Here is a 14,158-nt window from a genome sequence, read left to right on the forward strand (position 1 = left end):
GGGGCCGCGGAGGAGGAGGCAGAATGGGAGAACGAGCTGGCGGCGGAGGTATTCCCAGCGGGGATTGGAGACGGGGGGAAAGATTACCGGATACCAGGGGACGGGGAGGTGGTGGAACTGGAGGGGGGAGAAGGGGATGGGCGCCATATTGAGAAAGCTACGGACTTTTCTTTTTCGATTTGTCCGTGGAGAACCGGTGTTGACAGATACCCGGTGAAGCCAGTCCTGCTTCATCTGACTTTTATCTCGGGATGCAAAAGACACTTTCAATTGAAAAATTGAAGAAAAAAAATATGATCATAGGTATATCTCGAATAGTACACGAGTGGATCAGCGAGTCCAGTACCGCTGAAGAGGCAATGTCTTTTTCCCACATTTGCAGGCATCCTTATCAATCACCAGGCCACCCACCCTTCCATCCTACCACTCGGCAATAGTGTCTCCTTTCCTCTTTCCACGCCATTCGTACTTGCCCTGCCCATCCGTTAGCCAACTGCACCAGTCCTCCAGGTACCAGGGTTCAGTCGAGGTAATGCGTACATCAGTCTTGTAGGCAAGGTAGCCCAGCGCTCCGGGGATCAAAGCCATGTAGATGAAGGAGATCCAGGCATGGCGCGGCGTCCAGCGGAAGTACTTGTAGCGATTCGCATTGAGTTCTGCAAAAAAAGAGTCCAAGGGTCAGCTAATCAGACGTCGTGCGTTCGTAATTCACGTTGCCATTCTCGTACCGTAGTATTTCTGCAGGGCCGGGTCAAGGACCAGAGCTATTTAATCGTCAGCTATCACGGCTGCAGCCCTTCATCGCAATTGGCTCTACTTACACTTGCTAGGACCGGCCATGGTTGCGTGCTCTCTCGACTTGCTTGCGGTGGAGTTGGAAGTCGTCGTCTCGATCGGGGTGAGAAGTGTGTCATGTGATATTGTCATGTGATGTTAATCACGTGTGGTTAGTCATCGCTTACTAAGCCCATCGCTCTTCTGCGGAGTGAAGAAGGATCATTCCTGCAGGTACTCCGTACCCAGTATAACAAACATAATACAGGGGATAGAAGACACTGATACCAGAAATGAAGAGAACAGGAGACCCTCGGGTTCCTTACAAATGATGACTACAATTGCATATGCCCATGTTGTACGGAGCACTGCCTCGGTTGCTTAACTAATTTGTCTTAAATCCAGTGGGTCGATGACCTCAGACGAGAAATAATACTAATGACGAGGCATAAAACCCGAATGATTCTCTTATCATAACTTCCTACTTATTCTTCTAGCAGAGCACCACCATGGCGAATAAAGGCGCAAAAATCACTCTCTACTGGTGTGTATAAGGAATCGATTTCAACCGATTTTCAAAAACAATCGCTAATTGCCAGGCTGGAACAATCCCGCTCCCAGCGCATCCTCTGGCTACTCGAGGAGCTGGGCCTCGAGTACGACCTCCAGACCTTCAAGCGGGGGCCCAATGGGCTCGCCCCCGCGGAGCTCAAGCAGATCCATCCCCTCGGCAAGTCGCCCGTCATCCGCGTCGAGCCCGAGGGTACAGGTACGGGTACAGCGCAGCCCCTGGTGCTAGCCGAGTCCGGTGCAATCGTCGAGTACCTCCTCGACCACTTCCTCACGGAGGAAACGGCGCACCTGCTTCCCAAGAAATGGGTTGATGGTCGCGAGGGCCAGGTCGGCGGCGAGACCGAGGCGTGGACGCGGTATCGGTACTTCCTGCATTATAACGAGGGGACCTTGATGACTTTCCTTATCATCCAGTTGGTCTTGAACAGTAAGTAGTCGAAGGAGTCTAGAATCATTATTTTTGTTGTTGTTGTTGTTCTAACGTACAGAAATCAAATCGAATTCCCCCTTTTTCATTAAACCCATCGCCAATGGGATCGTCTCCAGCGTCGAATCCTCCTACCTCCGCCCCAACTACGACGCAAACTTTGCCTTCCTCGAGGACCAGCTCGCCACCGCGCCAGAGGGTGGCCCTTACCTGTGCGGCGCACAGCTGACCGCCGCGGATATCCTCATGAGCCTGCCGATTCAGGCGGCGCTGCTGCGCGTGCTCGACAGCGAAAAGTACCCGCGTCTGGTGGCGTATGCCGAGCGCCTGCGCGGTCATGAGGCGTACCAGCGGGCTATCAAGAAGATTGAGGAGGTCGAGGGTGTGTTCAAAGAGGTGGGCGAGAACTAATTCTGATAATACATATCTATATGTATATATATAGTCATGCACCATGAAGATAGATTACTTGGTAAACTATAATGAAATGTGGTATATTGAGTTGCTTCGAACTAAACCGTGAAAATGCCTCATAACTGACAGTCTAAAAAAAAAAGTCTTCGGTCTATATACCGACAAAGAAGACAAGAAGAAAGAAAGGGTATCTAATTACGTCCAACAGACAAAGTTATGTATGTCCCGAATCCAAGCGAATGACACTAAACCCCTGCGTCTGCATCTCGGCAACATCAAGCAGCCCGCGCCCGTCAAACACCATCCGCGGCTCTTTCATACAGTATGCGATGCGCGTCCACTCGACAGGCTCCGTTGCCACGGGGCGGTTCGACTGCGCCCGACACTCGGCGCATTCGGCACCACACGGCGCCTGCGGCGTTAAGTGATACGTGATCCCGCGGGACGACACATAGGTTTCTTCATAGAGAGCGACCGCGTCCTCGCTTGGGGAGGCGATCTGTGTGGGAACCGGCTCGGGCTCTTTCTTCGGGAAGGTCTTGTTCTGGGAGCTCTTGAACTGATCCGAGTCGGTCAGGAGGAGGACGGCATCGGCTTGGGAGCAGGCGGAGTAGACGTCCGGGTGGACCTTGACGGAGCACATGCGCGGCAGCAAGGCGTTGTCAACACCGCAGATAGGCTCCAGTTCGCGGAGAATATCCTCCTCGCGGCAGAAAGGGTCGAAGATGGCCAGCTCCGCGGGGCGCTCCTCGAGCAGGGAGCGGATGACATCGACCGCGAGCGACTCCCGGGTGTCGCCCGTGTTCTTCTTGAAAGCAAACCCCAGCACAGCCAGCTTGCGGCCGACGAGGTTGCCGTTGAAGCGATCGATGACCTTGCGGGAGAAGCGGTCGCGCTGGTAGACGTTCATTGAGTTCACCTGGCGCCAGTAGTGGGCGACCTCCTCGAGGCCCAGCGACTCGGCCAGGTAGGCTAGGCTAGAGATATCCTTGCGAAAGCACGAGCCTCCGAAACCCAGGCCTGACTTGAGGAATTTGGGCCCGATGCGCGCGTCACGCCCGATGGCGGCGGAGATCTGGTCGACGTCGGCGCCCGTGCGCTCGCAGATGGCGCTGATAGAATTGATGCTGCTGATGCGCTGGGCCAGCATGGCGTTGGCGACCAGCTTCGCCAGCTCGGACGACGAGGTGTTGATCTCCAGAATGCGCGAAACAGGCACCCACGAGGTGTACAGGTTGGCGAGCATACGCGCGGCGCGGCGACCGGCAGGGGTGCCAGACGACCCGATCAGCACGCGATCCGGATGGGTGAGGTTCTCGACAGCGGAGCCCTCGGATAAAAACTCGGGGTTTGACAGAACTTCAAAGGGGACGCCCGGGCGGACGGTCGCCAGCTACAAAAACAATTTGTCAGTGATGATTATTCTTATTATAGAACCAAAACCCTGGAATCTGCAGGCTTACTATTTGGCGGACCCGCTGGGCGGTCCCACACGGCACGGTGCTCTTCTCCACAATAATGGCGCCTGGTTTTGCGTGCCTGGCGATCTCCTGGACAGCAGCATCGGTAGCCGTCATATTGGTCGCACGTCCAGCGCCGACGCCAAAGGTCTTGGTTGGGGTGTTGACGGCGAGAAAGACGATATCTGCCTGGGAGATGCTCCGGACGGAGTCCGTGGTGAAGACGAGATTCCCCCCCCGTTTGACGGCGGCAGGGATGGCATCGACACTCCGAATCTCTGCCCCGTCCCGGGCAACTCGAACAATACGATCCAGATCCGGCTCGTGAACCGGCAGATGTGGCGACTGCCACCGTCCGATGCGATTCGAGTCGCGATCTAGCACCTCGACGGTAATCGACGGGTTGTACAGCGCGAGTACAGCCGCCGTAGGGCCACCTAGACGGTCAACTCATCTGTTCGACACTCTCTTATCCGGGGGGGTGCTCTGTAAGGAAAGACCCCCCCCCCTTTTTTTTTGTGTTCACCTACCAACATATCCCGCACCAACGACACACACGTTCTTCACCGTGCCTGCACTGTGAAACGACCCATTCTCACCCTCCCGCGCGTTCAGACACTGCGACAACGAGAGAGCCAAATCGTCAATTCCCGAAGGACCAAACAGGGGGCTGGACGAGGGCGTTGTCGGGCCTGTGGAAGCGTCATAGGAGCTCTCGTCCGAGGTACCGGGCGACGCCAGAGGGTCCATGGCTGTGTGTGCTGCTAGTAGTAGAGACTCTAGACTTGACTCTGTCTTCTCTCTTCGCAGTCTTGCTCCTCCACTCACTTGCTCATTGCTCAGGAAGAGCAGCAGGAAGGGGGCAGAAGAAGAACTCGCGGAGGGATGACTCGTTATAGGGAGCCCGGAGCCGGCGCTCTTGCCACGGGGGGGGGAAGGGGGGGCTGCACGCCTCAGCGTCTGCAGACCGCGCACGGGGGGTTTTGCTCAGTGTCGGAGGGAGGGTGGCATTGCGGATTGCCCCAAGAGCGGACAGTGAAAGGGCAAAGGGCCAAATGACCCTCGCGCCTCGTCGGGTTGAGCTGCGTGTGGGAGCTGGAGCTGGCAAGTGTCCGTGGCGGATCGACGCACTGGGAGGGGGGGAGGTGTTTAATTGGACGATAAGGGGAGGGCGCTAGGCCGTTGTTGGGTTCGCGCAATGCTAATTTGATGTCAATCCCGTGCCATTTCGGACACTAGACCAGATGAGGACTAGTGGCTTGCTGGGAGGGCCCTCAGCCCGCAGAGAGCGCACGTGCCTAACCTTGTTGGTGATAAGAATAGGCTGTATTATGGTAATTCCATAACGGTACGGTACTATATACCTAGGTAGTAGGTACATGCCTAGGGACGCCTAGGTAGCATACCTAGATCTATAAGAAAGGTACTCATATTGAAGGAGGATATCGTATGGGTCGAGGTGATAGACTAGTAGAGTATTGTCACAAGGAATGGCTTCCAAGGGATATCTAGATACCTAGGTATACTTTATATAGTACCTGTAGGTTAGAATGAGTGCTGATAGTACCTAGGTAGGTAAGTCGGTGTAAATACCAGTGGATACATACTGCATAACGCCTCCATTACCAGGTATCTATGCCTCAGGCCTCTACTATCCTGAGCTCTTTCTCTCTCCAAAGTCCTCACCGTCTCTTGACACCTTCATTGCAGCTTCGAGTCACGGCCTCAGCATGAAAAACACATCAAGAGACGTCTTTCCGCCTCAGCTCAAGGGCAAGCGCGTGCTGCTGGCCACCGAGTCCTTCGGCCCTGTCAACGGAGTCAGTCGCACGACGCTGAGTCTGGTTGAGTATTTGCGCGAGAACGGGGTCGAGCTGGCTGTCGTGGCGCCGAAATATGAGGGCAGCCAGGCGAGTCTACAGGCTCAGACAAGGAAGCAGAATTACCAGAGCAATGAACTCCGTCTCTCTGGCTATCCGCTCCCCTACAACCCAGACCTAACGGTCGTGTATCCCTTCCGTCTCGACGAGGTCTACCGCCAGACCTTCCAGCCGGACATTGTCTACCTTGCCAGTCCGGCCTCGGTGGGTTTCCAGCTGCTGCTGCAGATCCGGCAGCTGCTGCGCCCGCCCGTCGTGCTGCTCAACTTCCAGACCGACCTTGCGGCCTACAGTGAGATCCTGCTACCGCGGCCCTTGGCGCTGGGTGCCGTCTGGCTGCTCGCCAGCGTGCAGGGCTGGCTCTTCCGTCACAAGGCCGTCCACACCGTCTTTTACCCCTCCTCAGGCATCTTTTCCTACCTCGAACAGGCGGGCGCCCCCGTCGACCGGCTCGTCAAGCTCGGCCGGGGCGTCGACACGCAACTCTTCCACCCGAGCCGGCGCGATGAGGCGTACCGGCGCCAAATCGCGCCTAACGGCGAGATAATTCTCGTCTGCGTGTGCCGCATCGCCCCGGAAAAGGGGTTTGAGTTTCTCGCCCAAGTCGCCGCTCGTCTCGTGCAAGTCTCCCTCCCCTTCAAGATGCTCATTGTAGGCGGCAACCGCAACCCGGCCGTGGAGGCACAGGTGCGCCGCCTCTTCGATTCGGTCCGCGACCACGTCGTCTTCACGGGCTTCCAGATGGGAATGGATCTTGCCCGTGCGTATGCCTGCGGCGATCTCTTCCTGCACTGCTCCATCACCGAGACATTCGGGCTCGTCGTGCTGGAAGCCATGGCGAGCGGACTGCCTGTCATTGCCCGTGACCAGGGCGGGCCCTCGGATATCGTCCAGGACCAGCGAACGGGCTACCTGGTCCCGCCCTCCGACCTCGACACGTTCGTCGAGCTGGTGCAGCGGGTTTCATGCGACGAGAACCTGCGCACCAACCTGGCGGCCGCGGCAAGACAGTACGCCGACGAAACCACCTGGGAGAAGATCAATCGGCGGGTCGCGTGGCGAATCGCAGATGCCTTTGACGAGCACACGCGCCGCCAGACCACCCGCCGGCCCATTTTGGACATTGTGGGCAAGGGGTATCGACTTATCGAGCGCCTGCGCCTGCGCGTGGCCGTGCTCTTCATCTGGTTCATGTGGATGATTTCCGTCGTGCCCTTGATTGTCCACGGCAGCAAGATTGTCCCGCGGGCGCTGCAGATGATCCGGGGGGTTTCTACGAGTAAATAGAAAGTTCATGACTAACGCAGCAATGAATAAATGTATTATGTCTGTATATCTATGTTATATTCTGACCGGCTCCGTATTCCTCTTAACAAGAACATGACCCTCTCTGACTAGTGAATTGCGACAACTCCTGCCCTGCATGAAATCCAACAGGTTCGAAGTCGTCACGCCCGCGATCTCCTGAAGAGCCTCGTGCGTGAAGAAAGCCTGGTGCCCACAGACCAGCACGTTCGGAAAGGTGACCAGGCGCATCAGCTCGTCGTCATGGATGATCTCGCCCGAGTAATCGTTGTAGAACAAGTCGCCCTCGGCCTCGTAGACGTCCAGCGCGAGGCCGCCGAGCGTTTTCCCCTTCAACGCCGCAATGGCCGCAGATGTCTTGACAAGCCCTCCCCGCGAGGTATTCACCAGCAACGCGCCCCGTTTCAGCCTCCCCAGGGTGTTTTCGTTGATGAGATGTCGTGTCTCCTCCGTCAACGGACAGTGCAGGCTGACCACGTCGCTATTCTGGAGGAGCTCGTCTAGGGTAACGAATCTTCCTCCCAAGGTAGTAGTAAATGGATTATTACTATTGGTATCGTCTTTAGAGGCAAAGGAATCATATGCAAGCAGGTGGCATCCAAACCCGGCCATGATCTTCGCAAAGGCAAGTCCGATCCTACCCACGCCGACGATCCCGACGGTCTTCCCGTGCAGTGTGTAGCCGAGCAATCCCTCGAGGTTAAAATTTCCCTCTCGCACGCGGTTGAAAGCCCGGTGCGTCTGCCTGTTGAGTGTCTGGATGAGCGAGACGGCGAACTCGGCCACGGCTTCGGGCGAGTAGGCGGGTACGTTGGCGACGAAGAAGCCCAGTTCTTCGGCGGCGAGGAGGTCCACGTTGTTGAACCCCGCGCAGCGGAGGAGAATCGCTTTCACGCCGTTGGCGGATAATGCGGCGAGGATGCTTCGGTCGAGAACATCGTTCACGAACACGCACACGGCGTCGGTGTCGGTCGTTAACGAGACGGTGTCGGATGACAGGGCGAAGGAGTGGAAGGAGACCTGCACTTGGTGGGGGGTAAACGAGGAGGAGAGGTATTCCCTGTCGTAGGATTTGGCGCTGAACACGGCTAGTCTCATGTTGGATGAAGGTAGAATGAGAGGAGTGAGAAGAGAGAAGAGAGAAGAGAGAAGTCTTGTCGTCGTTTTCGTCGTTGCGGTGATGGATGATGTCATGACAAAAGAAAGCATCAAGCTTAAGCTATGCCACATAGTAATAACTACTTAAGGCAGTCATCATTCGATGATTAATATTTATGTAGTTACAATTATATCTATTCTTAACTCCTCATTGCTCTTCTATACCCTGACTGTACTCAAATCCATGTGTCGATATCCCAAGAGAAGTTGCCATCCCAGAGCTGCGCCGAGTCAGAAAGGAAAGCAAGGTTGTTTTCATTCCCCTCGCCAGTACTACATCTAGAACCAACCGACTTAATTGCCTCAATAAATGCAGGCGGTGGCCAGCGCTGGGGTCCCCCGTTCCACACCCGCACTGCAAGATTGTTGACCGTCCGGGGGAGCGCGCTGTGCTGCTGAGGCTGCAAGTACTCCGGGTGATGATCGTACAGTTGCTCGATATGCTGCCATGCAGACTCTTCACACGGGCCCCAGACGGCGACGTCGGCGCCGGGGTCCTTCTTTGTCGAGAGCCGGAGCCATTCGAGCAGGCCGATGGCCGCACCCCAGGCGAACTGCGTGCGCGTGTACCAGCCGAACCTCTGCGTGGCGCGATTGGAAAGAACCAGGTGGTCGTATTCTAGCATCCTCACTCCAAACGCATACGTCTGCTCTAGATTCTCCGCGCGGTGGTCATTAGATGCTTGTTGCCGCTGCTGCTGCTGCTGGTCTGAGCGGAACATGGCTGCAATCCGCTGGAGTTTAGCCACCGTCGCACGCGCCGTCACGTTCAGCAAGGCATGTAGGGGCACCACCGGGTCGCAGAATCGCAGGAAGCGTTCCTCGAGCCGGTTTTCAAAGTCGGCTATGCGGTCTCCCAGCAGGGCGATCTGTGCGCCGCGGCGAGGCGGTGCTCCTCCCAGTGGCAGGCTACGGTTCTCCGCCAGTCGCAGGAACCGCACCGTCTCGCAGCGGAAGAGAACGAAGCTCATCTCTGTCAGGCCGCTCCGAGACTCGGGAAAGTCCTCCCCCGTCATACCGAGGTGTAAGGAGTCGTCGTCGACGTTCAGCGGCACCTGCGTATCCCACGGCTGCGAGAGGATCGAGCTGCCTGCGCCCGCGCCCGCCACCTCTGTCGCCCGCACGTCCAAACTGACGAGGTACCACCAGAGTCGGCGACGCATCTCCGTCTCAAACAGCGAGAGACCCAGTCGGGTGCCGTCTCGATGTAGACCTAGTGTCTGCGCGCGCCGAATAGCGACGCCAAGCAGTGACCAGAAGGCCGAGGATTCAGTGCATGTCTGCAGTGCTGTCTGTAAAAGCGAGAGAGAGAGAGTTAGAATAATAAAAGTAAAGAGTGGTTCGGATACAGGTGAACGAACCAAAAAAAGAACAAATGCCTGGAGGACCATCAGCTCCAGCGACTGCATAAAAGACGCCTCGAGCAAGGCCCGTTTAGCTGCTGCCATCATCTCATCCAACACTGCTCCCCTCTCCCTGTGGAAAAGAGCCGCACATTCATCCTCGGCCATCGACATCACCGCACAGGCGTAGATAGAGTAGAACAGGGCGTCTCGGGCAGGTCGCACGGGGGTGTCGCCTGCGAGCACTTCCTCCAGCAGAGATGACCCCGTCGGGACGTGAATTATCTTGATCAGGGGATTGACATTCTCGCAGAAAACAGTCCATAGCGTCTTCGCCATGGAGGCATCTATAGATATGGCGGTGGGCACAGGGGAGCTGCCCAAGAGCAGCTGCGAGGGCAGATCTTCTCCTGTTTGACTTCGATTGTATCCAGCCTGTTTATTAGCATGAAACAAGAAATAAAATTGATAGATAAATGAACGGTATAACCTTCTGACCAAACTCCAGGAGTAGATTATTCTCGTAGTACTTCTTTCCGCTCTCTTCCTCCACCAGACCCCCAGATTCATTCTCTCCATCTCCATCTCGGCCTTGGTCATTGGGATCGTCAATGCCACGGGTACCAGTTATCGAATCTGAGTCGATATTCACCCCTGCTTCCCGCAGGAGCTCCTCGTACCGTCTCAGTTTAGTCGAGAGGGCGTCCTCTCTGCGCTGCCTCGGCGGCACAACGCGATACACGCATTCAAGACCCGAGCGGGCACAGGTGCGACAGGGTTCATGTCTGTCGCATCTGACTTTTCTAGAAGCGCAGCGGATGCAGGCGTTGGGTTGCTGCATAGAGATGGTGGAAGAGATGAAGTCGCTGATTGACGCTGGAGACGGAGATTCGAGGCTTGGCGGGGTCTAGTATGATTCATTGTATAAGATCTCTTTCATTATTTCTTCATAATATTATATATATATAATGTATTTGATTAATATCTTAATGATATCTTAGTATATTTCATTTGATATTTAACCGTCTCTATCTTATATTATATGCCAAGGTATAGAGCATCCTTTATACTAACACTAATTAAAGCTCCTATTGACAGTAGATTAATAATTAATACCAAGTCTAGGATTCTGTTCTGAATATAAGTATTAAGAATAGATATAAGGTTCTCTTGATGATGTTATCATGAGGTATACAAGTGCTTGATTCAAGATATTTCCAACTTCGATAACTATATCGAAAACTTGAATATCAAGTAAATGATATCATATGCCTGTCGTTCCATGATATAAATCCAGTAAAATCTTATAGATATTTCCAGGATTAAACGCATCTAACGAAAATGTCGAATGACCAATTCAAGCTACAGAATATATTCAACGTCCATGGCAGAGGTATCTCTCATATCTACTATAATGCCAATAATAACAACAATACTGACATGAATCAGTTGCATTGGTCACTGGAGGAGGCTCCGGGATCGGTCTGATGGCAACTCAAGCCCTGGCAGTCAACGGAGCAAAGGTGTACATTACCGGACGAAGTGAAGAGAAACTCGCGCGAGTAGTGGAAAGGTACAAGCAGGATGATGATCACAACAATCCTATTCCCGGAGAAATTATCGCCACCCCAGCCGATATAACCAGCAAACAATCCATCTCCAAGCTGGTGGAGGAGATCTCCCGCCGTGAAGAGAAACTGGACATCCTCATCAACAACGCTGGGGTGAGTTCTACCCACCATGCGACTGCCGAGCTGGAAGATCCAGAAGCTCTCCGGCAAGAGCTGTTCCACGGGGAAGCCAGTGGTTTTGAGAACTGGGAATCCGCATACCGAACAAACGTGTATCAATGTTTCCTTACCACGACGGCACTGCTGCCTTTATTATCCAGGGGCAGCGAGGGAAGCACAGGATGGAGCAGTACGGTGATCAACATTACTTCCATCTCGGGGATCATCAAGACAGCGCAGCACCATTTCGCATATAATGCAAGTAAAGCGGCTGCCATCCATCTGACACGTATGCTGGCTCATGAACTGGTCTCGTCCGGGTTGAAATTACGCGTCAATAATATCGCCCCGGGGGTGTTTCCGTCGGAGATGACCACGGGAGAAAGCGACGAGGCTCAGAAGAGTCACATCCCTAAAGAGAAGTTTGAGGGAAAGGTCCCTGCTGGAAGACCGGGGAAGGACGAGGATATGGCCAGTGCAGTGTTGTTCGCTGCTACCAATCAGTATTTGAATGGGCAGACTATCGTGGTTGATGGGGGGTATGTTTTGTCGACTGGGACTGTTTAGTTGAGTCAGTTGAAAAAATAAATGAACAGTAATGTAGTTAATATGTTCTGCACTGATGGTATCATCATATCTCAATATAATTAGCTTGGGTTAGGTTGACCTGTTAGAGGTGAGAGGTGAATCAAGAGTCCTGGCACAGCTGAGACTCGTTCATTGTTAGTCTCATTCACAAACGTTGATGACCGATAAGATGTAGGAATTGGATGAAATATTGCTGGCTACCGAGTATAAAATGAAAAGGGAGAGCTTTTCTTCAATCTGTAGAAAGGTTCACTTACGTATCCATCCATGTTCTTCAAGTTTAGGACCGCAGCTGAGCGGCTGGACATATGTGGCTTTGTGGCAGGCGTATAGATTCATGAAACAGAGATGCGGTTCCAAAGCCCAGCCTGTAGATACCGGCTCACGTCCGTCGATCCGTCGGCTGAAAGCTGCCTAGATTCTGGGCCACATTTAATTGTGTCCCAGTCCCTCATCTTCTTTTCGATGTACTCGCCCATGCCGGACGCGTGAAGGATCTCCGCTAGACGAAAGTGACAGTCCAGAAGGGCTGCGCTTGGTCTAGGGATGGCCCCTGCATCGTCGGCCTTGGTGAAAGTCACTGTACGACTTTCCGGTAAAGATTGGTGCAAATAAGTGCTGAATCGCGGATAAGTCTTCAAACGATAGGTGTGGGGGGTTTCCTATTATTACATCATTATTAGAAACTGCCAAATCCATCCAGACTAGGTACGATCTTGGTTGAGACTCACCGTGGGCTGGAAGGCCATCCGAAACTTCCCAAATTGAAGGTGAAGGGGGCCTAGCAGTGTGAGACCATTCGCCGGATCATTAATGTTTTCAGGTCTCATTCCAGCCCGTCGCACCCCCGGGAAACAGCGGGAAAGAACCTCCCACTTTGGGCCAGAATCGACTGGCAGAGTCTAGGGCTGTATCAGTAGATTGGCATGAATAGGAAACATAAAGTACTACTCTACCTTACCCTCGCAGGCGCCAAAAGAATACGGGATTATATGAGCGGCCTCAAGGTCTCCCGAAATCATAGTAGCTGGGGAGCCGATTTTCACCCAATGTTCTGTCTCAACAAAGTTTGTAATTACGCAACACTGACGATCCCTTTGCAGACAGGCTTCACGAAAGGAGGCGTCTCTCAGCTGCGACTCATCGGGGAGGGTCCCGGCAACAATATCAGCATTTATTTGGCGTTGGGTACGAGGGGAGGTAGTTAGCGAGGGAGTGCGGCTATCTGCCTTCACTATGAGTAGGTCAGTAGTGATTTCTTTTTATCAAGCAGAGGCTGTTCATGGAACTTGCTTGGCTGTAGTAAACCTGTCAGCAGGTTGTGGTATACCTGCCAAAGAATAGCGTCGGTCTGAGAATTGACAATATCGCTAGCTATCGACTCACACCCGTCATTAGGGAGCATCTCAAGGAACGACCGAAGACAGTCCTGCAACTTTTCCTCGTTCTGGCGGTGGGTCCGTTGGTACTGATTGATTCTCTCTTCAGCCCTTCGCTTGAGTTCAGACCGAGGCTCAGGGCCTATCTGCGAGGATATTACGGAAATGCCGCTGACGGCAGACATCTGCGGGCTGGGTGGCTGGGCAGCTGGAAGATGCAGAGGCAGGGAGTGCTCGCTGGAGGTGCTCGGGGGTTCTCCCATCAGACGACGCGACCTACGACTGGGCTGGGACGGGCTCGTTGGAGAGTCGCTGGCCCTTCTCTTCCCCTTGCGGTCGGCCATTGCAAATGATGACTTTGAGAGATTCTGTGAATTCCTAGGAGGTGGGAAGGAAAGCCTGGCAAGAGAGTGAGTCTCTCTGACTGTCAGTCGTCTCATGGAGCGTCTCACCGCCAATCTTTTCTGCCGGTATATATGGTCACGTGGAGATAACACTTCTGACGTCAGAATGAATCCTCTCCTTCTTCTTCATTACTCCGTACTCTGGACCTCGCCTGTGAATAGAAACAGGGCATGAAGGATAGCCACTACCTACGTATTACGGTCTCACCGGTAATCCAAGGGGAGCATTCTTGTGGCGTCACCGCTTGCTGTTTCCCGCAAGTAGCTGACTCTACTAGAATGAAGTTCACGAGGACACAGCCAATATGTGATCGAGTGTCTATAGAACATACAGCATGCGGTGTGGATTGTGTTCGCCCCCGCCTTGCATGTTGAAACGGTGCATACGCGCCTCGGCTGACCGACTATTTAACCCTGCCGCGTGCTGCAATATATCTGGCCCCGTCGTCTGCGGGGAGATCCTTGCAAGATGGTACTACATCAGAGTGCTCCGTATGTAGTATCGTCATTATTAAGGCATCGCCTGCATCGGCGCTTCTTGGCGTCGACGTTTCTCCTGTCTGATGATCAGATCAGATGGCAGATGAGCAAGGGGTGTATCACCCGATCGATCGGTATTGTTTGCTGCGGCTGTAGTAAGGGAGGTTCTTCCTTCTATTCTTCTAAAGAGAGAGTACTCTGTACTTTGTACTCTGTACGTTCTCGTACTTCTGCGCAGAGTAG

General features: G+C 53.9%; 8 protein-coding genes across 8 annotated transcripts; 3 read left to right on the plus strand and 5 right to left on the minus strand.

Moving 5' to 3' along the window:
* Positions 1 to 420: 420 nt before the first annotated feature.
* Positions 421 to 840, minus strand: ASPZODRAFT_152809 (hypothetical protein; the record flags this gene model as incomplete). The annotated part of the gene is made up of 4 exons (XM_022725894.1): positions 421 to 474; positions 541 to 656; positions 729 to 764; positions 822 to 840. 4 exons carry the CDS (start codon positions 838 to 840, stop codon positions 421 to 423), a joined length of 225 nt encoding a protein of 74 aa, XP_022580335.1.
* A 406-nt stretch (positions 841 to 1,246) lies between these two features.
* On the plus strand, positions 1,247 to 2,257 carry ASPZODRAFT_167545 (hypothetical protein; the record flags this gene model as incomplete). The annotated part of the gene is made up of 4 exons (XM_022726830.1): positions 1,247 to 1,318; positions 1,374 to 1,774; positions 1,836 to 2,156; positions 2,220 to 2,257. Exons 1-4 carry the CDS (start codon positions 1,284 to 1,286, stop codon positions 2,255 to 2,257), a joined length of 795 nt encoding a protein of 264 aa, XP_022580336.1. The 5' UTR covers positions 1,247 to 1,283.
* Positions 2,258 to 2,265: 8 nt separating this feature from the next.
* Positions 2,266 to 4,744, minus strand: ASPZODRAFT_119045 (hypothetical protein). Its single transcript, XM_022721216.1, has 3 exons — positions 4,179 to 4,744; positions 3,652 to 4,085; positions 2,266 to 3,581 (listed from the first exon to the last, which is right to left on the minus strand). Exons 1-3 carry the CDS (start codon positions 4,396 to 4,398, stop codon positions 2,403 to 2,405), a joined length of 1,833 nt encoding a protein of 610 aa, XP_022580337.1. The 5' UTR covers positions 4,399 to 4,744; the 3' UTR covers positions 2,266 to 2,402.
* A 622-nt stretch (positions 4,745 to 5,366) lies between these two features.
* ASPZODRAFT_133689 (hypothetical protein) lies at positions 5,367 to 6,834 on the plus strand. The gene has a single exon (XM_022723330.1). It carries the CDS (start codon positions 5,379 to 5,381, stop codon positions 6,813 to 6,815), a length of 1,437 nt encoding a protein of 478 aa, XP_022580338.1. The 5' UTR covers positions 5,367 to 5,378; the 3' UTR covers positions 6,816 to 6,834.
* Positions 6,832 to 8,001, minus strand: ASPZODRAFT_133690 (hypothetical protein). The gene has a single exon (XM_022723331.1). The coding sequence runs from the start codon at positions 7,929 to 7,931 to the stop codon at positions 6,870 to 6,872; it is 1,062 nt and encodes a 353-aa protein (XP_022580339.1). The 5' UTR covers positions 7,932 to 8,001; the 3' UTR covers positions 6,832 to 6,869.
* Positions 8,002 to 8,092: 91 nt separating this feature from the next.
* On the minus strand, positions 8,093 to 10,175 carry ASPZODRAFT_98770 (hypothetical protein; the record flags this gene model as incomplete). Its single annotated transcript, XM_022730586.1, is given in 3 exon segments — positions 8,093 to 9,283; positions 9,353 to 9,769; positions 9,789 to 10,175. The coding sequence occupies 3 exon segments, from the start codon at positions 10,173 to 10,175 to the stop codon at positions 8,168 to 8,170; spliced, it is 1,920 nt and encodes a 639-aa protein (XP_022580340.1). The 3' UTR covers positions 8,093 to 8,167.
* A 494-nt stretch (positions 10,176 to 10,669) lies between these two features.
* ASPZODRAFT_133694 (hypothetical protein) lies at positions 10,670 to 12,114 on the plus strand. Its single transcript, XM_022723332.1, has 3 exons — positions 10,670 to 10,727; positions 10,784 to 11,770; positions 11,910 to 12,114. Exons 1-2 carry the CDS (start codon positions 10,676 to 10,678, stop codon positions 11,629 to 11,631), a joined length of 900 nt encoding a protein of 299 aa, XP_022580341.1. The 5' UTR covers positions 10,670 to 10,675; the 3' UTR covers positions 11,632 to 11,770; positions 11,910 to 12,114.
* Positions 11,988 to 13,294, minus strand: ASPZODRAFT_69075 (hypothetical protein; the record flags this gene model as incomplete). The annotated part of the gene is made up of 4 exons (XM_022729560.1): positions 11,988 to 12,314; positions 12,384 to 12,554; positions 12,609 to 12,910; positions 12,961 to 13,294. 4 exons carry the CDS (start codon positions 13,292 to 13,294, stop codon positions 11,988 to 11,990), a joined length of 1,134 nt encoding a protein of 377 aa, XP_022580342.1.
* Between the last annotated feature and the right edge of the window lie 864 nt (positions 13,295 to 14,158).

Source organism: Penicilliopsis zonata (assembly GCF_001890105.1).
Source record: "Penicilliopsis zonata CBS 506.65 unplaced genomic scaffold ASPZOscaffold_10, whole genome shotgun sequence".
NCBI classification, from domain to species: domain Eukaryota; kingdom Fungi; phylum Ascomycota; class Eurotiomycetes; order Eurotiales; family Aspergillaceae; genus Penicilliopsis; species Penicilliopsis zonata.